Below are 13,301 nucleotides of genomic sequence, written 5' to 3'. Positions count from 1 at the left end.
ACGTGGTGAGTGCGAAAGGCACTGCGGAACTCAGCCCAAGTGATGGGATTAGCTTCGGTACGGCCGAAGCGGAATGAGTCCCACCAATCCAGTGTAGCTCCTTACAACTGTCCCGAAGCATATAAAACCTTCTCTTTATCTTCACACTGGGCAATCTCCAGTTGCCTCTCAATGGCACATAGCCAATCATCAGCTTGGAGTGGGTCAGCAGAGTGCTTGAATACAGGTGGGTATCCTTTCAGGAACTCTCCTCTCTTATCTCTGACATGAGGGGGTGCATTCCCATTCCCTTGCCCTATGTTCTGCATATTCTGGGCCATCTGCTGAAGCAACTAGGTCTGCATCATCATCAGCTGCTCCATGGTGACTGGGGGTGGTGGTGGCAGTTCCTCGCCTCCCTGGTTGTTCCTCCTGGTGTTCACCATCTATAGATGCATCATATAAGTCTCACATGTTCAAGCATATAACTCTTACAAGATACTGGTGTAACAAGAGTAGGTGTAGACAGAGATAAATGTAGGGTATGCAGGAAGATTTTTGTTCTGAACTTTTCCAGCGAGTTGGACAACAGCAGTGCTGTAAAACGAGCATATCTCAATCTCCGTTTATCATATGATTGCGTATTTTACCTTTCTGGAAAGCTTATGAAATTCTCTACAACTTTCATTTAGAACACTTTTCCAGATTCTGACGTTTACTTAGTCGAACACAGACAACAAGCAGTACTGTTCCGGAATTCTGACAGCACAGAAACCTCAACTTACAACAGATGTATCTCACAATTTATAATAGGTATTGAGGTGATTCCAGAGCCAAAAGAAAGATGTTGAAGTCTACTTATCTTCATAAAAATTTTATGATCATTGGACATCTAGATTATGAGATATGAACTGATAAAGACATACTACTCCAAATAATACAGAATGGATAGCATGATAAAACGAAACCCAACTATTTATTCATAATATCCTTAAACCTTAACCCTATCTAAATGACCATGGACATGCCCACAAGTCATCACAATCATATCAAAGATCCAAATCAAACATTATTCATAATGATAAACATCCAACCATGCAACTAACACTTGTCCAACCATTAAAAGAAAGAAACTAAATACTCTCTCGCGTAACTACGCGTGCCTATTACATATTTTTAAAACTCTTCTATGGGTACGGGTCGATGTTGGTGCTGGTGCTGGGGTCTCCAAACTCTCCTCTGGTCCTCGGGGGCGACTGAGCGGGTACTCCTGAATCTTTCACATCTGGACCTCCTAGCTGCTGCTTCAGTGTAGCGTGCTCACGAGCCAGCTGCATGTAGGCCCTCCCCATGACATCGAGCTCGTCCAGGGCCTGATCCAAGTCAGTGTGGGTCTCAGCCAAGCATAACAAGGTAGGCCTCAGCCTCAGGTTCGCCTCTCCAAGTGGTGCAGCGATGTTGCACGTAGACTGTCCGCTCCGACGGCGGGGAAGATAACGGTCATCCTCCCAGGCGATGTCGTTGAAGTGACGGTCGCGGTTGACCATCAACGCCTGTCGAGCTGCATCCCTGATGACGGCCGCACGTGTGAGGCGTGCAGTGGTGGCGCGGTGGATGTAGCGCACCCGAGTCCCCTCTCGAATGTACACTTCTGTCTCCCAGAAGCCGGTGTAGTCGGGGTGGGTCCAATGCTCCGTCCCATACTGAACAGTGCCTCCGGGGTGGTAGCGATGCACAAGTGCGAGAAGCCTGGGGTGGTAGTAGCCATCACCCTCCAAGTCATAGTGGATCTCCGCGGTCCATCCCTGAGCCAATAGTGCATTATGATCATCATCACTGTCATCACCCCCATTCCCACTGTCTCCTCCATCATCACCACCATCTTCACAGTCTCCATCATCATCATCATCAGCATCAGAATCATCAGAGCCATCTCCATCGTCGGGGTCACCAGCTCCCTCCTGGCCACCTTGTTCCTGCTCCTCCATAGGATCCTCCTCAGATTCCTCTATCTCAATGGGCTCCTCGAACACAGGTCCCTCTTCTATTTCTTCATCCATTGGATGCTCCAGCAAGTTCTCCAGAGGTTCCTCCATGGACACCTCCACAGACGGTTCCTCCTCTAGGGTCCTCAGAGCCTCCACCAGGTGTGTCGGGATACGCTTGCCCAAAGTGAACCTGGTCCTCCTAGTGGGCATCAGGATGGTCCTCTTGCGCGGGGTCTGCTTGGTACGGGCCATCTACAAGAACGAAAATGTTGAGTATTAGAACAAAATAATTTTTGACAATAGATAAAGAACAGAATATAAGCATAAATTTTATAGCAAATTAAAAGTAGTAAAATAAAGGTAATGAAATCCTAGAAACGTCCATTTCTAATTAGGTTGTTCGTCCTACAGTCAGTTATAGCTTTGATACCAATTTGTCGCACCCAATTTTGCGTAGCAAAACCAAGTACTCATATATGTGCGCCTAGGATGTCCAATCACACACATATATCACAAATTGCAATAGTATCAAAGTAAAGTACTTATTACATCGCATATCTCATCATAAAATAAATACAAAGTTTGCTCAAAGGCAATATTATTACAATCACAGCGGAATATTTAGCCCAACTGCCACAGGGACTCCAACTGGTGAACGTCTCCCTAGTAATCCTGGACATCCTCCGGAAACTCTTCATATCCATTATCTGTTACCCATCCGGGATTTTCATTGGATGTAAAGCAAGTGTAAGCTCACCATGCTTAGCAAGTATAACAAAGGGATCTATGAGGCTCAAAAAGTCTTGACACTGTTTGACTGCGGTTCGCAATTTTAGTTGATCAAATTTTAGCATCCTGAATCACTACTTTAATGAACAGTCCCAATTCCCAAGTGATATTAAAGCATCATCAAGTTTTATCTCAATTCCCAACCATCCATCATCCACAGTAACCATTAATCTCGAAGGATCCAGACCGCTCATATCCGTGAGCACGGCTGTTATAACAGGTTAATTATTTCTAAAAAAATTGTACATCTTTACCCATCGAGCTGTGATTCCCAATGTCGGGGTTCGTGAGACCCACTACACCTCTTCCCAGGAAGTGTGGTAGAGTTTCACTATAAAACCCTTAGCTAGTTGCACTAACAGGTCATAGCTACAAAGGAATGGCACACGTGGGCATCGCAGCACGGTGCACACCCTAACAGAAAAAGGAAAGATACCCTCTTACCCCTAAAGAGCTACAGACGAGCTAGTACAAACTAGTTAATAGGTTAAAGTCAGAGCCATGTGACACTCAGGGTTGTACGGTCCCTCCTAGGTTGCCGCTTCAGGATTAAGTCCTTATGGAGAGGCACTAGAGTACTCAACCCGTACTCCAGCCCCCTATCTGTTGCTAAAAAGCTCTATTTTATCACATTGCATATAGCCTTTAATCATGTTTAATAATTACTTCATGTTAAGCGCTGCAGCATCTATCCAAAATGCCTACCCGATAATCCCAGGTATCAAGGATATGTGGTACAAGGAATCATCTAGGTAAAGTCCTTAAAGGCATTTCAATTTAAACACATGCATGAATGTAAGTGATAGTAATTCATAGGTAACAAGGGGCCTTTGGTACACTTGCCTTCCTCAAAGTCATCCTAGGAGTACTGCTGATCCTGCTGGGGGTCCTCAGTCACCTCAAATGGCTCACCCTCTAATCGTGATCCAATCATCAATCAAGCATCATACCAATCATTACATGCATACAAGATAGACTTCCATTAGAAAAGTACACCAAACAGTGAAAACATAAGTTGAAAAGCTTACAAAACTATTCTACGCATTGCTACGAACACGTGAGCGAAAGAATCACTCAAATCGGACTTAAAACGTGAAAGTTATGCATGAAATAAGTTGTAATGGCAATTCTGTAAATAAACTGAACCTATTTTTGAATTAAAACAATTAAAAATATAAATTACCACGGTTGCAGGACTGCGGGCATTAAATCTAAAAAGTACAGGGTCTAAATTGAATAAAAACAGGACTGAATAGAAATTAATTTGAACTGATGAGTACCGCGGGTTGAATCTGAGAAAACAGAGGGGCTAAAACGCAAAAGTGCTCGGCTTGACTGCGGCTGTTGACTGGGCGGCCACGTGGCGGCTGCTGATAGGCGCGGTGCACCACGCAGGCGTGGGCGCGCTAACATGGGCGCTGACGTAGCCACGGTGGACCGAGTCCACGGTTCGCTGTGGACCGAATCGGTACCAGCTAATCTGGACCGTCCACGCGAATCCAACGGCGTAGGGTGAGAGCAGGGCAGCGGGTCACCGGGGAAGAAGGGTAAGCCGGCGGCGCCATGGCCAGCGTGAACTGGAGTCGCCGGTACGGCTTTCCAGGGCACCAAATCATGAACGGAGGGTACGGGCATGGTCAGGAGCTCACCGTGAGTCCGTTCGAGATGATCTTGGCGTTCGGGGCGGGTCTAGAAGCTTGGTCGACGACGGCGGAGCTCTGGAGAGAGAGAAAGCCGGCGGTTGAGGTCGAATCCGAACATGGGGTCATCAAATTGACGAGATGGAGGTACCTTTGGCTGCGGGGAAGTACAGCGAAGCTCTAGGTCGTGTCGGCGTCAGCGATTGAGGCGCGGGCGATGGAACCTACGGCGGCAGCTGCGAAAAAACGAAGACAGAGGATGGGAGGTCGAGGCAGGGCTCTGCTCGGGGTTATATAGGCCAGCCGGTGGGGGAAATAGGGAAGGGAAGCAGCAGATTGGCCGCCTTCCATAAGCGGGCGACGGCGCGGATGGCTTTCCATCGGTGGTGACCGGAGAGAAAGGAAGGCGCCGGCGGTGAAGAACGGAAGGCTGAGGAAGAAGAAAGGAAAGGAGGGAGAAGACGCTGACGGGTGGGGACAGGGCGCAGTGAGAGAGAGCGGACGGCGCTTCGACGATGAAGGCTGGGCAGGCCGGTGCTCCTGGCTAGGCCGCCGAGCTGTGCGGCGCGCGTGCGGGAGGAAAACAAGGCAGGCCGGCAGCAGGCTGGGCCACGCGCAGCAGTAGGAAAAAGGCCGCGGGCCAGTGCGCTGGTGCGGGGCAGGCCGTCGAGACGGGCCGCCGAGAGAGGCCAGCGCGGGAAAAAAAAGAAAGGAGGAAGGGGCTGGGCTGATTTCGATTGGGCTCAAAAGGGAATGAGATGGATTTTTCAAAATAAATTCCTTTTTCCAAATCTATTTTCTCGATTTTCACTTTTAAGCCAAATGCAAATAAGATTTGAATTCAATTTCAAATCATCTCGCCCTACACTCAATCAAAAACCATATGATTCGGCATGAATGCAACAAACAAGTTTCTAAACTTATAGTTTATTTTATTTATACAATATTTATTATTTGGCCTAAGTTAGAAATACCTAGAAAATGTATTAAAAGGGCAAGAATTTAATTGCTAATTTGTAGTAGAATTTTGGGTGTTACAAACCCTTATCTTTCTCTTCCAATAATCATATAGCTTGTGCCATCAAAGAACGGTGGTTTACCCCCACATGGTTGAACACAACTTGAGCCATAATTTGACACCGAGGTTGTTATGCCTTTAATCAAACGGTGACCACGGCTCCGATACCACTCGAAAGGTCCTAATATGGCTAGAGGGGGGTGAATAGCCTATTTAAAATCTATAAATAAACTAGAGCAATTTGATTAGTATGACAAATAGCGTAATGCGAACTTGCTCTAGCTCTACAAGGATTGCAAACCACCTATCCAACAATTCTAGTTGCAATGATTACTTAGGCACACAAATTTGCTATGTAACTACTCACTAAGAGCTCTCAATCTTGCTACTCTAAAGAGCTCAACTAGATGAATGTAAATAATAAAGCAAGCTCTCAATTCTAATTACACTAAAGAGCTTGTATCAACTAGTTTGCAAGAATGTAAATAAAAGAGTAGGGTGATTATACCGCCGTGTAGGGGATGAATCAATCACAAGATGAATATATAGCCAATCACCGGGAGAATACCAAAGACAAGAGACAATCGATTTTCTCCCGAGGTTCACGTGCTTGCCAACACGCTACGTCCCCGTTGTGTCAACCAACACTTGGTGGTTCGGCGGCTAAGAGATGTTTCACAAACCTCGTCCACACAATAAGACACCGCAAGAACCGACCCACAAGTGAGGTAACTCAATGACACGAGCAATTTACTAGAGTTACCTTTCGGTGCTCCGCCGGGAAGGTACAACTCCCCTCACAATTACCGGAGACGGCCACAAACAATCACCAATTCATGCCGATCCTCCACCGCTGCTCCAACCATCTAGGTGGTGGCAACCACCAAGAGAAACAAGCAAAACCCACAGCGCAACACGAATGCCAACTGCATCTAAATGCAATCACTCAAGCAATGCACTTGAATTCTCTCCCAATCTCACAAAGATGATGAATCAATGATGGAGATGAGTGGGAGGGCTTTGGCTAAGCTCACAAGGTTGCTATGTCAATAAAAATGTGCAACAGAAGTGAGCTTGAGCCGGCCATGGGGCTTAAATAGAAGCCCCCACGAAATAGAGCCGTTATACCCCTTCACTAGGCAAAATGCGCTCTGACCAGACCCTGGACTTAGCGTCCGGTCCACTGATTTTTGCCACGTGTCACTTTGAGTTAAAACTAAACCATCAGATCTCAACGGCTAAGTGCTGACCGGACACTCCGGCTAAACTGATCGGACGCTGAAGCCCCAGCGTCCGGTCGAGTACAGTAAGGGTCAAAAGCCATTTTTCTTCGACCGGACGCGTCCGGTCCTCCTCGGCCGGACACAGTCCAGCATCATGTGGTTAACCCTAGGCACTGTACCGCCTGGTCAGCGCGACCGGACGCAGGCATTCAGCGTCCGGTGCTTTCAGACCCAGCGTCCGGTCAGTTGACCGATGCCAGCGTCTTCACGACCAACTCCTTTTCACTTCTAACTTCTCCACCCTTGCTCAAATGTGCCAACCACCAAGTGTATCACCTTGTGCACATGTGTTAGCATAATTTCACAAACAATTTCAAGGGTGTTAGTATTCCACTAGATCCTAAATGCATATGCAATGAGTTAGAGCATCTAGTGGCACTTTGTCAACCGCATTTCGATATGAGTTTTATCCCTCTTAATAGTATGGCTATCAATTCTAAATGTGATCACACTCACTAAGTGTCTTGATCACTAAAACAAAATAGCTCCTATCAAATATACATTTGCCTTGAGTCTTTTGTTTTTCTCTTTCTTCTTTTCCAAGTTTAAGCATTTGATCATCACCATGCCATCACCATCGTCATGATCTTCGCCATTGCTTCATCACTTGGAGTAGTGCTACCTATCTCATAATTACTTTGATAAACTAGGTTAGCACTTAGGGTTTCATCAATTAACCAAAACCAAACTAGAGCTTTCACCAACTTCTGGACATGGGGGTAGCGCGTCTTGGTCTCGGAGAGCTCTTCGCTGATGAAGTAGACAGGTCATTGGACGGGTAGAGCATGCCCCTCTTCTCGCCTCTCGACCACTATGGCCGCGCTGACCACTTGGGTTGTTGTGGCAACATAGAGTAAGAGGGCCTCCGCCCTAGTTGGCGGTACCAAGACGGGAGGATTGGAGAGCAGTGCCTTGAGCTAGGTGAGGGCTTCTTCGGCCTCGGGGGTCCAAGAAAAGTGTTCGGATTTCCTCAAGAGGCGGTACAGAGGCAAGCCCTTTTCGCCAAGGCGCGAGATGAAGCGGCTCAGGACCGCAAGGCATCCCATGACCGTCTACACTCCTTTGAGGTCTCGAATTGGTCCCATGTTGGTCACGGCCGAGACCTTCTCTAGGTTGGCCTTGATGCCGTGCTCTGAGACTATGAATCCCAAGAGCATGCATCAGGGGACCCCGAAGACACACTTCTCGGGGTTGAGCTTAATGCCCTTCTCCCTGAGGCACTTGAAGGCTACTTCCAAGTCACCGACGAGATCGTTGGCCTTCCTAGACTTGACCACGATGTCATCCACGTAGGTCTCGACAGTTCGCCCGATGTGCTCGCCAAAGACCTAGGTCATGCACCGCTGGTACGTGGACCCTGCGTTCCTGAGGCCGAACGACATAGTCACATAGCAGTACATGCTGAATGGAGTAATAAAAGAAGTCGTGAGCTGGTCGGATTCTTTCATCTTGATTTGCTGGTAACCGAAATACGCATCAAGGAAGGAAAGGGTTTCGCATCCCGTAGTGGAGTCGACGATTTGGTCGATTCGAGGTAGTGGGAATGGAACTTTCGGACATGCTTTATTCAAACCGGTGTAGTCCACACACATCCTCCACCTGCCACTTTTCTTCTTAACTAATACAGGATTAGCTAACCACTCTGGATGGAACACTTCCTTGATGAATCTGGCCGCCAAAAGCTTCTGTACCTCTTCGCCGATGGCCCTGCACTTCTCCTCGTCGAATCGGCGCAGGCGCTGCCTTACCGGCCTGGAGCCAGCCCGGATGTCCAAGGCGTGCTCGGCGACCTCCCTCGGTATGCCCGACATGTTCGAGGGACTCCACACGAACATGTCGACGTTCACGCGAAGAAAGTCGATGAGCACGTCTTCCTATTTGCTGTCGAGGGTGGCACTGACCTTCAGCGCTCAGCCGTCGGGGCAAGCGGGGTCGATCGGGACGAGCTTGACGGCCGCTGCGGGCTCGAAAGTCCCGGCACGATGCTTGGTGTCGGGCGCCTCGCTGCCAAGCTGGTCGAGGTTGACGATGAGGGTCTCGGCCTCCATGAGAGCCTCGGCGTACTCGATGCATTCGACGTCGCAGTCGTATGCATGCTCGTACATGGACTCGACAATGATGACGCCATTGGGACCCGGTATCTTGAGCTTGAAGTAGGTGTAGTTGGGGACCGCCATGAACTTGGCGTAGCACGGGCGCCCCAAGATGGCGTGATAGGCCCCCTTGAACCCAACCACTTTGAAGGTGAGGACCTCCTTGTGGTAGTTGGAGGGAGTGCCAAAGCAGACGGGCAAGTCGATGCGCCCGAGGGGTCGCGTGCGCTTTCCGGGCACGACGCCGTGGAAGGGTGCACCACCGCCTCGGAGCCATGACTGATTGAGCTCCAGGAGCTCCAGGGTGTTGACGTAGAGGATGTTGAGGCCGCTGCCTCCGTCCATAAGCACCTTGGTGAGCCGGGTGTTGCCGACGATCGGGTCGACGACGAGTGGGTACTGCCCGGGGTTTGGGACATAATCGGGGTGGTCATCCCGATCAAAGGTGATCGCCTCCCAAGACCATTCGAGGTACCGGGGAGTGGCCACCTTGACCGAGAAGACCTCCCGGCGCTCCCTCTTTCGTTGACGCGCCATGAGGCACGCCGAGGGCCCGCCAAAGATCATGAAGGCATTGTGAACCTCAGGGAACCCGTCATCCTTGTCGTCCTGAGGGCGTCCTGAGGGCTCCGCATGAGCGGAAGCGTAGGCGGAAGCTAAGGCGACGGCTGCATTGATCAACCCGAAGGGGTACGGGGATGGTGCTATCGCCGGGTTTCGCTCCGCCAGAGCTGACTCCTCAGGAGGTGGCGGGACAGAGCTTGATGACGGGGCGTCGTCGTGCGCCATCGGCGTCTTTCCCTTGCCCAGGCTTAAGTTAGACAGGTCCCCAGCCAGGGACTCTGTACCAACAGCCGGGCACGGGGTGCCGGCGGAGCGTGGCGCGTTGCTCTGAGCCCGCATGGTGTCGGGGTGGTCCTGCTCGCGTCGTGCCTGGCGAGCGCGACGAGAGCCGCGGTTCGGGCGTCGCCTGCGCCTAGGTTGCGGGTCTATGATGTTGTCCTCGGTTGGTGGGGCTCGGGGTGTGAGAAGTACCATGTCGTACCCATATCCTAGAGACATGAACTCTAGGCTCCCGAACCAGATCACCGTGCTGAGACATAGTGGTCGCACGGGGTCTGCCATCCGGAACTTGTTGGGATGATGATGCTAACACGCAGTATATCCCCTACCTGGTGCGCCAACTGTCGGTGTTTTGGACCGGGGGGTCCTCAACCAATGAGTGAATTTGTACTACGTGCCCCTAATCCCGGATGGTGATGCAAAGAGATACAAGGTTTATACTAGTTCGGGCAAGAGGTGCCCTACGTCTAGTCTGAAAAAGCGATCTCGTATTCCTTGCACCGAGGTGCTCGTAGTAGGGGTTTACAAGCACGGCGAGAGAGGGAGCTAGTCCTAGGTCTCTACGTGAAACGGTATGGATTGCTTGAGATGTTGATCTCAGGCAATAGGGAAGCGTGTGCGATACAGGGGGACGAGCGTGTGTTTGTCTATCTCGCCTACCCTTCTACCCGTCTATGCGTGTGTTCGTGTCTAGAAATGGCCCCGGTCACTCCCTTTTATAGTCGTAGGAGGGACTGGGGTGATTCATGTGTTCGCTATGCAGCATCCTGTAAGTGGAGATGGCGTGTCCGAGCCCTGTAGCTTGCTACTGCGGTGGTATGGTCGATGGAGCGGCCCTGTCCTTGATATACTAGAGCAACGCGCCGGTCACACCCGATCCTGTGCGACGTGGGAGCTCCAGTGACTGCTTGACGTAGGGCATAGCGGGGGACGTGCCGGTCGCTGTGCGTCGACGATGTAAAGAGCCGAGGCTCAGTCGGTGCCGAGGCCGAGCCATCGTGGGGGGCTCGGCGAGCGCGAATCCCGAGGCTGTCGAGACCATGAAGCGGATTGCCGAGGCTTGGAGGGAGCAATTGGTCCTGGGCATTGATTCCGAGACTACAGTTACCCGGACGCGGCTCCCCATGCCGTGCTGTTCTCGGAGCAGGAGTTAGTGGCACAGTGTGGTACGGACGTCAGTTATGGGCACAGTGCCGAGCACAGTGGCCGGTAACCCCTGCCCAGTCTTGTCTCCCGTCCTGTCGGCCACTCCGCTGTACTGCGCCGACGTGCTGATGGTGTTGCGGTGGTGGTTGGACGCGTGACGTTTTGTCAGCGGAGTTGGTCAAGGCGGAGGTGGCGAGGTTGTTGCCGAGCCAGCCTCGCGCGAGGCGGAGAATCGGTGCTTTGTCTGAGGCCCTATGCGCGGGGCCTCGGGCGAATCGGAGAACTGGCAACTCGTCCGAGGCCTTGCGGTTTGGGGCCTCGGTCGAGGGGGCCTCGGCCGAGGCGGGGGGTTGGTACCTCGCCGAGGCCTTGCGGCGAGGGGGCCTCGAGCGAATCGTAGAATCGGCCGAGGCCCGTGGTTGTTAGTTGGCTTCGATATTTACAAGGTCTAAGCAGTTTTTTTCGGTTCTTGCTTTGGGTACCCCTTTTTATGGTATCCGACAGTTACCTAAGGAAGTAGTCTTTTATTTAAGAGCTATAAACTTTGCACTTTTGTTAGTTGACTTGTTATTTAATTTTGTTTCATCATACCAAACTATATGTCTTAGTATGTTTACATTTCCACTAGAGCTTACTGCTTTGTTTTGAATGCGTCAGGGCTTGGGATTGTTTGTTTGTATGGGCTTTTTAAGACGTGAATTATGAAAAGCAGAATTTTCTGTTTTAAAAAATACCAAAGAACTGTAATCTGTAACAGTTAGAAGACGATAAACATGAAAATGCCACTATTTCTGTAGAGTAATTTGTTTTTACTAAGAGGGAGGAGAAAAGAGCTGCATACTGTATAAGATATTACACCCACTCCAAATCCTTCTAGCAGACGGCCCATAAACAAGGAGGAATCCTGAATATACACCAAATCAGAAGTAAATAAACACAAAAATTATTATCATATTGATGAACAAAGAAAATCAGCAGCAGGGGCATGGAAAAACGACTGTAGCTAAAAACTTACTTTTGCAAATGATATCGCAAGCCACCCAATTATGTTTGGAATTGCAGCAATCATGAGAGACTACAAGGCCAACCAAAGAATTCAATCAGTGCACAAGCAGATCTTTCAAGGTTCCCAGTAACAAAGCTAAGCTGACACTTTTTAACCTCCTACGGTAATTGATACTGATACTGTGCACGCTTAAACTAGCTGCCACTTTTTAACCTCCTACAGTACTTAATACCAATACTGCGCACGCTTAAACGATGATTCAGTCTGTTCTATTGCATTGTGTTCCATGATCTGGTCTAGCAGACACAAAGTAAAATGGTAGTCTCACCCCCTTGCGGCCGATATACTCTGCAAGTTGCCCACTGGAGATGGCACCTACCATCGCCCCTACGTTTGATAACGATCCGAAGAGTGAGAACTGCATAGAAAAAAGACACGGCCAAGCAGCATGAAGCAAGTGTAACCATTACAAGGAAGCAACGCATCAACCGAGAAAACAACGTCACCTCGGAGAGGGAGAGGCCGAGGTCAGCAATGATGGCGTCCTGCGTGGGAGAGGAGTAACCGCAGGTGAAACCGAACTGGATGGGACCTAGAGCGACAATGAGCGTGCAGAGCGTCGCCGAGATAGCGACGTCGCGCAGGGAGAAGGCAGAGGAGCCTAGACGCTCCATGAGGCTAGATTGGCGCGAGCCCATCATGCCACCCGCCGGCGGCATGCGGTACCAGCTTCCGGTGTTCAGGAGCGGCTTCCGCAGGTCGGAGGCGGAGGACGTCCTTCCCCCATCCTCCCCGCCACTCTCCTGGTCCCGAAAGCTCATGCCTGAGCCTTATTTTCTTCTCGGCCGCACGGCAACGAACGAAGAATTGCTGCAAGTAGCGTCCGTCGATCTCGAGCGCTGGCGGAGAAGAAGGAGAGTCCGATCAGCGCACGAAATTGGATCTGGTTGAATGATTGGTCGAGAGAAGGGAATCCACCCACGCAATCGAGCTGGGATTACTCACCGACTTGATTGAGGAAGGGAAAAAAGGCCGCCCCGGTGGTGGATCTCCGGCGAGAAGGGGAGAGGAGGATCCGTGGAGCGGACCGGCGGCCTAGTGTTACGCTGCGCCGCGTCGCGCGTTTCGCCCGCCGCCGCTTCCGGGGTTGGCCCTCTGTGACCGGAGTTTGATCGCAGCCTGTTCGCTTGTTGGCAGTCAGTGAACAGTGTTTTTTCTTATAGCAAATCAGTACCGGTCAGTCCAAACCAGTCCGGAAACCGACCAACGAATAGGCCGGGAAGCTAGTTTCGGTTTCTTCTGTTTTTCCTCGAGACTTTTACGCGTGTGCCATTAAAAAAAAGTAATTATACATGAGTCTGTCTACCGTGAAAAAAAAGTAATTATACATGAGTCTGTCTACCGTGTAATCACGTGGTTTATGTAGTTTCAATATATGATTTTTTCTGCATCATAGAATTAAGATCCAGAAACCTTCGGTCTTCTTCTACCTCTAGAAGATTACAAATCATAAGAT

The 13,301-nt window shown here is 50.1% G+C and overlaps 1 protein-coding gene across 1 annotated transcript; it reads right to left on the bottom strand.

Annotated features, from left to right (window-relative positions):
- Positions 1-955: 955 nt before the first annotated feature.
- On the bottom strand, positions 956-12,957 carry LOC136513837 (uncharacterized). The gene is made up of 6 exons (XM_066507811.1): positions 12,791-12,957; positions 12,292-12,684; positions 12,114-12,203; positions 11,795-11,854; positions 11,621-11,683; positions 956-2,219 (listed from the first exon to the last, which is right to left on the bottom strand). The coding sequence occupies exons 2-6, from the start codon at positions 12,604-12,606 to the stop codon at positions 1,167-1,169; spliced, it is 1,581 nt and encodes a 526-aa protein (XP_066363908.1). The 5' UTR covers positions 12,607-12,684; positions 12,791-12,957; the 3' UTR covers positions 956-1,166.
- Positions 12,958-13,301: the final 344 nt, after the last annotated feature.

The sequence above is a fragment of the Miscanthus floridulus genome, chromosome 16 (genome assembly GCF_019320115.1).
Source record: "Miscanthus floridulus cultivar M001 chromosome 16, ASM1932011v1, whole genome shotgun sequence".
NCBI classification, from domain to species: domain Eukaryota; kingdom Viridiplantae; phylum Streptophyta; class Magnoliopsida; order Poales; family Poaceae; genus Miscanthus; species Miscanthus floridulus.
Note: the sequence above shows the minus strand (reverse complement) of the source record. Positions and strands in the feature narration are given on the sequence as shown.

What these genes read in the sequence shown, in the direction of transcription:
- LOC136513837 (XM_066507811.1), bottom strand. Translation starts at nt 12,606, where the DNA reads ATGAGCTTTCGGGACCAGGAGAGTGGCGGGGAGGATGGGGGAAGGACG. An exon ending in TCGGCCTCTCCCTCTCCGAG is followed by an intron (nt 12,204 to 12,291) that starts GTGACGTTGTTT and finishes TTTTCTATGCAG; the next exon opens with TTCTCACTCTTCGGATCGTT. An exon ending in AGTATATCGGCCGCAAGGGG is followed by an intron (nt 11,855 to 12,113) that starts GTGAGACTACCA and finishes TTGGCCTTGTAG; the next exon opens with TCTCTCATGATTGCTGCAAT.